General features: G+C 34.8%; 4 protein-coding genes across 4 annotated transcripts; 1 reads left to right on the top strand and 3 right to left on the bottom strand.

Annotated features, from left to right (window-relative positions):
* On the bottom strand, positions 1–1,547 carry EIN_250880 (Rho/RAC guanine nucleotide exchange factor, putative; the record flags this gene model as incomplete). Its single annotated transcript, XM_004261677.1, has 1 exon — positions 1–1,547. A coding segment is annotated over one exon (1,547 nt), but the record flags the coding sequence as incomplete, so codon positions are not given.
* Positions 1,548–2,084: 537 nt separating this feature from the next.
* Positions 2,085–3,276, bottom strand: EIN_250890 (hypothetical protein; the record flags this gene model as incomplete). Its single annotated transcript, XM_004261678.1, has 2 exons — positions 2,085–2,313; positions 2,387–3,276. The coding sequence occupies 2 exons, from the start codon at positions 3,274–3,276 to the stop codon at positions 2,085–2,087; spliced, it is 1,119 nt and encodes a 372-aa protein (XP_004261726.1).
* Positions 3,277–4,353: 1,077 nt separating this feature from the next.
* On the top strand, positions 4,354–5,745 carry EIN_250900 (elongation factor 1-alpha, putative; the record flags this gene model as incomplete). The annotated part of the gene is made up of 1 exon (XM_004261679.1): positions 4,354–5,745. The coding sequence occupies one exon, from the start codon at positions 4,354–4,356 to the stop codon at positions 5,743–5,745; it is 1,392 nt and encodes a 463-aa protein (XP_004261727.1).
* Positions 5,746–5,841: 96 nt separating this feature from the next.
* On the bottom strand, positions 5,842–7,080 carry EIN_250910 (lipase containing protein, putative; the record flags this gene model as incomplete). Its single annotated transcript, XM_004261680.1, has 1 exon — positions 5,842–7,080. The coding sequence occupies one exon, from the start codon at positions 7,078–7,080 to the stop codon at positions 5,842–5,844; it is 1,239 nt and encodes a 412-aa protein (XP_004261728.1).
* Positions 7,081–8,897: the final 1,817 nt, after the last annotated feature.

The raw sequence follows: 8,897 nt of genomic DNA on the forward strand, positions 1-8,897 counted from the left end.
ACCCAATCGCTCATAAAAGAGATACACTCACTTTCAATACATTTCACAAAATCTATTTTATCATCTTCACTCGTAAACACCAAATTCCCGACTTGTTGATCACTCGTCACAAACTCCAATGCACCTTTCCCAACAATTTGATCATGATTGAAAAACACAAACTTGCCAAAGTAAAGTACGTCAATGACATTTAACACTTTATTACTTTCAATGACTGTCTCTAATGTGTCTTCATCCTCTTTCTTTTTCTTTGGTTTTGTTAGTTTCAAACATTTGGTAAAAACTAAGAACTCGTTGAACACAAAGCAGTATATCCTTTTTACTTCAGCTGTTTTTTCATTAACAACTTCTATCACTTTAAAAGCTTTCAATTGATGAGAAGTCTTGTCTTCGATAATGTCAGACTCTTTATTGTACTTAAAGTGGCTTAACAAGTACATTACACGTCCTCTATTCTCTATCATTACATTTGCCGCATTCAATGTATTTCCTACTTCTTTAATTTTCCCAAGAGATTCTTTCAGCGATTGGAGTTCTGGATGATTGTCTGGCATTGTCTTGATAAGCTCTTCCAATAACAATTTGTATCTTGGAATACGCTGGATAGGGAGAATCACATATGAATTAAATGAATCTAACGAGTGCTCTTTCTTAACATTTTTCATTTCATTTTCAAACCGCTTGTTCATCTTCATTAATTGTTCTTCTCTTTTGTTAACACAATCAATACAATTAACATAAACACAATACGACTTTAAAAAATACGTCAACTTGGAGAAGACCTCCCCAATGTGGTTACCATATACAAATCCTTTTGAAACAAGTTCTTGTAACCTTTCAAGCATCATGCCGTTATATCCCAATATGACTATTAAATTGTCTTTGCATTGTCTCATCACAACGTCATCTGGTATCACTTCGAGTGCTTTAGACAAATAAAGGTCTTTAAATAACTCCAATCTTTCCACATATGTTTTCTCGGTGTCCATTATCTCTTTGACAACATTCTTCCTTTGTTTCAATTTTTTCATCTCAGGCGAATGACGTGCATAATACCTTCGTATTTCATTCTGTACTGTTATGACTATATTAATGTCAGTCACTTCTATGGGACTTAGATATATCTTATGTTGTGGTATTTTTCTTGCAACATTAAGTTCTTTAAGAACGTTTTGCATCTTAACCACTCTATCGTCACCTCTTAGTGGTGGACTATATGAAGGTGTTTCTTCATTTGAAGGTGTTGCTGCTGCACCTTCTACTGTTCTAAAATAGTCTCTGCGTGGTGTTGCTCTTTTAGATCCCAGAGTTATACGTGTTGGAATAGTTGTGTCTTTTCTTGGTGTCGTCAAGAGAGATATTTGTGCACTAACTGTACTTCGTGTAGGATTCAATGAATTGTTTCTTGATTCTATTTGTTTCTCGTCAACAACAAGTTCATCTGTTTTTTCGGACGTCCCTTCTACATCGATTTGCTTCGAATCAAAGGAAAATCCACGTTTGAATTTCTTCTTGAATATATCAAAGACTCTTTGCTTCTCTTCCATGACAATTAATTTATAAGTTGAATTGATATCTTTTTAACACACATCACCACTAACATGAATTATTGTTACTTACCTCGGCGAAACGTCTTTTTCTTTTTGTTGAAAGCAAACAACATTTATTTCCATTTTAACTTCGTTTTATTTCGCACTTACTCGTCTTTCAATTTCTTTATTTCCATGGCATTATAATTTTGTCTTTATCCCGATGACTCAAATTAAAACCAACTTAAACTGAAAATAAAATAGAGATGAATACAGAAGTATGACTCTGTTGTATTTCATTCAACAAGCCAAATTATTTTTGTTGCATAATTTATTACTATTAGTCATAAGTAGAGAATTAAAATGGTGACATAAAAAATATAAAAATGTCCGAAGTTAATGAACAGAAACAAAGTATTCAAGAGGTCAACTTTTTGACTTGAGAAAAAATATTATTTGGTTATTTACATCATCAATAAAATGTTTTTTAAAACATTATTGTTTTTATTGGTCAAAATATTAAACTTTATCTAAACAGTGTACTTAACAAAAGATTTAGAAGAATAAACTGGTTGGTAGGAGTCTTGTTGACCCATTGAAACCTATAAATGCATGTTTTGGAAGAGATACATCTCTACATATTGGGCATCTTGGCTGTTGAACGAGCCATTTGAAAATACACTCTTCACAAAAGATATGCCCACATTTCAGTTTAACTGGATTGGTCAATTTGTCTTGGCATATAAGACATATGTCCTCTTGTCCTTCTTCGAGCATAACACTCCTTTCAATTAATAATTAAATGTATAACATTAAAAATTAGGTAAAATTTATAAAAGTGTAAAAAAATCACAAACGTTCCAAACGGACTTGTTTTTGTGAAAAGAGAAAGAAACACTTGGAAGAAATATGCCACAAATTGCACGAACAAGTAACACCTTGCTAACATGTATAGCCACACAAATGGCATTACAAAATATGTATTTGTCCACTCCATATTCCACAACACGACACTCGAAAAGTAATTATACATTATAAACGTCGGCAGAACAATCCGAATTGCTAAACTGAGCGACTCGATCATCGAAAACGATTTGCAGACAAAGAGCACTTTCTTTGCAAAAAGTATGACAAGAACTTTAGCGAAGTACGTCACATATCTAAAAACGCAGTCCGCAAAAAACAAAAACACCGCCAAATCGAAAAACGACTCGGGTGTGTACCAAAAGTTGATCATATCACTAACGCCATACCTCACGATTTTGAAAAGGAACAAAACGATCGCCGGTATACATAGATACACCACTCGCATCTTTTGTTCTCCCGAGTTAACGAAAATGGTAATAGCGTCCTGGAGTTGCGTGTGTTGTATAAGATCGAGAATAAAGTATCCTGCGACAACGACATTGTTTAAAAAAAAGAAGACCAATGCGATGACAAAAGAAAACGAATCCGTGTCGTAGTCGTCGTCAACGCTTCTCTGTTCGGTGTCTTCCGGCTCCACAGCATTCCCATTGTTTTGTTGTGTTGTGGGTTGTGAGAGGTGTTCTGTTATTGTCTCTTCGTCACCTCTTATCTGCGCTTCCGTTCCGTTATCACTCACATTTTGATGTGTTGAGTTATCGTGATTTTGTAATGGTTCTGGGTTGTGATTGACCCGAGAAGGTGGAATCTCAATTTCAAGAGCGTCACTCGTTTCTGTATTTTGTTCAGTGATTGGAAGGATTAAGTTTGAGTCTCCAATCATTTTTGATGATTTATTAAAAGTTGGGATTAGGTTTTTAATTTGTTGTGATAAAATGTAAAAACAAAGATGAAATAAAGACTACAATGAAAGTTTGTTTAAATAAGATATCTTGTTATCAAAAAAATGTAAAGTCAGAAAAAACAAAAAAATTATCATTATTAAAAAAAACTAGATTGTCAATGCGAAACGATAGAATATAAATTAGTTGGACAAACGTTGTAAAAATGATTTTATTTACACATTACATTATGAGTAAAATCGACAATTTCTTAATCGACGTTTGCTCAATAAATAAGATTTAATATGAGTAATAATTATTTATATTCTAACAATTGTGAAATCAAGTTTATTTCAACAACAGTTCATCAAAAAAAAATAATTCAATTTTACAAACACTTTTTTCATCACTCATTTTTATTATTAAAAATAATATTATAATATATTATAATAAATTTTTACTAAAACAAAAAATAAAAAAATTTTCAACTGTTTAAATGTAGTTTACACACAATGTAATAATATAAAAGACAACACAACTTCTTTTCACTAAGATTTTCATATTTGAAATAAAATAAAGTTGTGGATATGTCTGTAAGATAACGATTGTTTATTAAGTTATTCATTTATAATTCATTTAGGAGTATTATCGAGAATTATAAGTTTTATTATATATTGAAAAATACTAAAATAATATTAAAATAAATCAATACATTTAAAAACGATTGTTTAATAAAAAAGAATGAAGGATGTATAACAAAATCAATAACAAAAATGAATAAGAATAAATGAATGCAGAGTTCTTTTCAAACAGTGCGAAAGTGTTATTGTCCCGGTTCTTTTGGTACATATGATAGAATATAACAAATAAAAATGCCAAAGATGGTGATGTGGTAATGAAGAGGTGTTGTGAAACAGAGACACAACCCTAAACATCTTTAATAATGAAATGGTATATAGTATAGTAAAAGAATAGTAGTAAGAACAAGTAAGAATAGAATGATGTAAGTGAGTATTTCCAACAAGGGTTGAGCAGACAGTATATAAGTGGGCCGAACTGAATAGAGTCACACACAGGAAATGCCAAAGGAAAAGGTTCACATTAATATTGTCGTCATTGGACACGTCGATTCTGGTAAAAGCACCACCACCGGTCACTTGATCTACAAGTGCGGAGGTATTGATAAGAGAGTTATGGAGAAATTCGAGAAGGAATCTGCTGAAATGGGCAAGGGCTCATTCAAGTATGCGTGGGTCTTGGATAACCTCAAGGCTGAGAGAGAAAGAGGTATCACCATTGATATTTCCTTGTGGAAATTCGAATCACCAAAGTACTACTTCACCATCATTGATGCTCCGGGCCACAGAGATTTCATCAAGAACATGATCACTGGTACCTCCCAGGCTGATGTCGCTATTTTGGTCGTTGCTGCTGGAACTGGTGAATTCGAAGCCGGTATCTCAAAGAACGGACAAACCAGAGAACACATTCTTTTGTCATACACCCTTGGTATCAAACAAATGATTGTTGCCGTCAACAAGATGGACACTGCTAAGTACAGCCAAGCCAGATTCGAAGAAATCAAGAAGGAAATCTCCACTTTCTTGAAGAAGACTGGTTTCAACCCAGACAAGATCCCATTCGTCCCAATCTCTGGTTTCCAGGGTGACAACATGATCGACCAATCAACCAACATGTCATGGTACAAGGGCCCAACTTTGTTGGGAGCACTCGACAACGTCAACGAGCCAGTCAGACCAGTTGAGAAGCCACTCAGAATCCCACTCCAAGACGTCTACAAGATCTCTGGTATCGGAACAGTCCCAGTCGGAAGAGTTGAGACTGGTGTCCTCAAACCAGGTATGTTCCTCACCTTCGCCCCAACCGGTGTCACCTCTGAATGCAAGTCAGTCGAAATGCACCACGTTGCTCTTACCCAAGCTATTCCGGGTGACAATGTCGGATTCAACGTCAAGAACTTGACTGTCAAGGATATCAAGAGAGGAAACGTCGCTTCTGACTCCAAGAACAAGCCAGCCTCAAAGACCGAGTACTTCAAGGCTCAAGTCATCATCATGAACCACCCAGGTCAAATCAGAAAGGGATACACCCCAGTCCTCGATTGCCACACTTCCCACATTGCTTGCAAATTCTTCCACTTGGAAGCCAAGATCGACAGAAGAACTGGTAAGGCTGAAGAAGGTGTCCCAGAATTTGTCAAGAACGGAGACTCCGCCATCATCGACATCCTCCCAACCAAGCCACTCTGTGTTGAGACTTTCACTGAGTACCCACCACTCGGAAGATTCGCCGTCAGAGATATGAAACAAACCGTCGCAGTCGGTGTTGTCAAGGCCGTCTTCGCCCCATCAGACGATGCCACTAAGTTCTTGCAAGAACACGGTGAAGCCACCAAGGCTGCTGCTAAGGGTGGTAAGGCCGGTGCCAAGGCTGCTCCAGCTAAGAAATAAGCATTTGATTTTTTACTTGGGTTTTCACTTTATTATTCATAATTAATAAATTAACTATAATAAGATACTAACTTAATATTAATAAAATAGTATACATCAATTACCTCCCGTAGCCATCAACTTTTCAATCACATGATAATAATTATAAGGGAAGTGGTCGCTGAGACTGAGCACCCGAATAAACAACCACCCAAAGACCTTGTTGTCTTTTCTAAACATTCTGTACGCTCTTTCACCATCTTCTTTTGTTTTCAATATGTGGTACACATGCCCAGCTGGCACCAGAACATTATCGCCAATGTTCCTTGTCGATTGATAGAATCCTTTAAAAGCGGCTTCAAATCTTTCCGTCGTTTCTTTTGACATCAAATTAATCAATTTGGTCTGTTCGTGGATTTGTTTGACCTCATCCAGAAATGGTCTAATGCCAAGCACTGAGTCATACGACAATCGAGGAACAATGTCTTCTTTTGATATAATCGTGTCTATCAGATCGCACACCAGAGGGTCAGTCGAAATGTTCAACGACAAGCACAACGCAGACGCGAATCCGTAGCACTTTAAAGGCCAATTTGGATGCTTTTTGTATACTTCCAATGTCAGTACTTGTGCTACAGCGCCACCAAGTGAGTGTCCAACGAAAGTGATATCATACTTGGGGTATTTCACTCTCAGCGCAGAAAGTGTTTTAATGATTTGTTGGTACTTATTCAGCGCGCACTTATACACTCCAGCGTGTGTGAACCCCTTAATTCCATTGAAATCGTACGGGACTGGTTTTGCGCACAAATCGACTTTTGCGTCGTCGAACGACAAAGTCCCTCTTATGACAACGACAATGGAATTCACGCTTTTAGTCACTGCGATGAAGTGGGATGGATCAAATAACTTTGCCTTGTACTGATACTCGACGATGTCCTCTTTTTCAAGACCACACATCTTCTTAGCTAATTTATAGTCAAACTCTTCTTCAGAAGATTGTAATGCCTTTGCCTTTTTGAATATACCACTCTCTTTATTTCCTTGAATGAACACCCACTTGCCATACGATACCATACAAAGTTTGATGTAATAATAATATAAATCAAATTTATGGATGTCTGTGATCTCCTCAATAACACCATCCCTGCTCACATCGACTTTAGAGGTGTTTATCTTGTGAATTGTAAGTACAAAGTCTTTTACAGAAACTCCACTCTCTTTCAAGTACGTCTGAATGATCTCGGAATACCCGTTGCCAGGAGTTGATATGAAGGCATCGATGTACTGAGTCACTATATCGATGTCGTTGTGTTTCTCCGTCTCGAGTTGTACGGTTATGGGCTTGACCTCCATGATATCCGAATAACTCAACACGTTGTAATTGTAGGTGTTCCCACAAACATACGACATCTTCTATTTTTATAGTACTTTTGATTTTTATAAAGAAATATGTTGTTAATAAATACAATATTTATAATATTCATACTATAACAGTATAGTTAATGTCTTGAATTTAAAAAATTTGGTTGTTGGCGTTTTAAATTTTGAATTATTTTTATTTGAACAAAATTGTCTAAAATATATTCAAAAATTTTTATGTGTTTTGTTTAAAAACATTTTCCAACACTGTACTCTTGTAATTTATTTATAATTTTAATATCAATATCGATTCTTAAGGAGTTAAAGGAGGTTTTTATTGTTACAATTAATTGTATAGTAAAACTGAACTTATTAAGCTCTTAATGGGTCACAATATGAAAATGAAATAATTTCATAAACAAAAGTAAAATTTGAATAAGAATTAATTATTTAAAATTACCCACAACCTTTGAAGTTTCTCAGTTTTTATGTAGTGTCTTATTTTTGAAACTATATAATATAATAACTTTTATCAATGTATATACTATTATTGTTTTTTTCTTTTGAAAAAAAAACATGTATTCTATTGTTTTACTATATTCAACTATACTATATAATAGTTATTGTTTAATTTAAATTAACAATTAATAAACCAGATTAAATTATCCTAATCGCCCGTTTTTTAAGTTATTTAATTTGAAATATTTCCAATATTTCAGCATATTTTAGTATTTATTTAAACCATTTTTTGTTAACTTTATGCACAGAATGCCTCGTCAAAGACAGAACATACACAACACAAACACAAGTACAACAACTGCACCAACCCCAACCAGTGTTTTGAGATTTGTTGCGCCCCGAATACAGACAACACAATTAACAAGAATAGTCACCCAAAAAGAAAGACAAATGACCTTAAACTCTCTAAATACCACAGTGGCAACAAGAAGAGGAGCAACACATGTCGATATGGATATACGCCAGCAACAAATGACTTTTAATGAATCCAGAGGAAAATCAGAAACACATAACACATAACACACCACAGCAACTCTCAAATACTCAGAGAAGAGATACAACTGATTACTTGCGTCATGTGAGATCCGAAGGTATGTTTGTTGAACAACCGCTCGTTGATGAAACAAGACAAAATTTTATTCAAAGAATATTATCCACACACAATTTACTTAATCATCAAACTCCAAACCCACTCGACTTACACCTTGTTATGCCAGAAGCCACTGACCTTGTTGAAATAAATCTAAACAACATTAAGAGATTAACGGGGTTTCAGATAAAAGACTTTGTTGAGATACATGAAAATTTTAGTAGTTTGATGTGTAGATTCTCTTTTGAGAATAATGGACATAATGTTCGTGTTGCAACATGGTCTGATAAAAAGTATTCATCAGAAATTTTGAGACATTCAAAATCAAACAATTTAAAAACAAATGAAAAATTGTTGATTTTGATGACTCTATTACACACCAACAAATCTTATTTTGATATTTATTTGTGTTTGGGAATGAATAATAAATTCAAAGATCGAGATTGGAGCATCAATTCAGAACAATCAATATTGGTGACCACCAGAGCTGAGTTAAGAGTGGAAAGGGCAATAAAAGATGCATTGAATTTATTCACAGATAACGCCAGAGAACGTTTAATGGTAAAGTTGGAAAATACAACAGAAATAACAAAAACATTTGCAGAGACCTGTGAGGCTTCTTTTAGTGAATGGATTCCCAATTTAAAAAAGTGTAGGTTTGCAGTAGATGGTAGAGATCAAAGGGTTAACAACTCTCAAAAAT

Source organism: Entamoeba invadens (genome assembly GCF_000330505.1).
Source record: "Entamoeba invadens IP1 unplaced genomic scaffold scaff_1105074726103, whole genome shotgun sequence".
Classification (NCBI taxonomy): Eukaryota; Evosea; order Mastigamoebida; family Endamoebidae; genus Entamoeba; species Entamoeba invadens.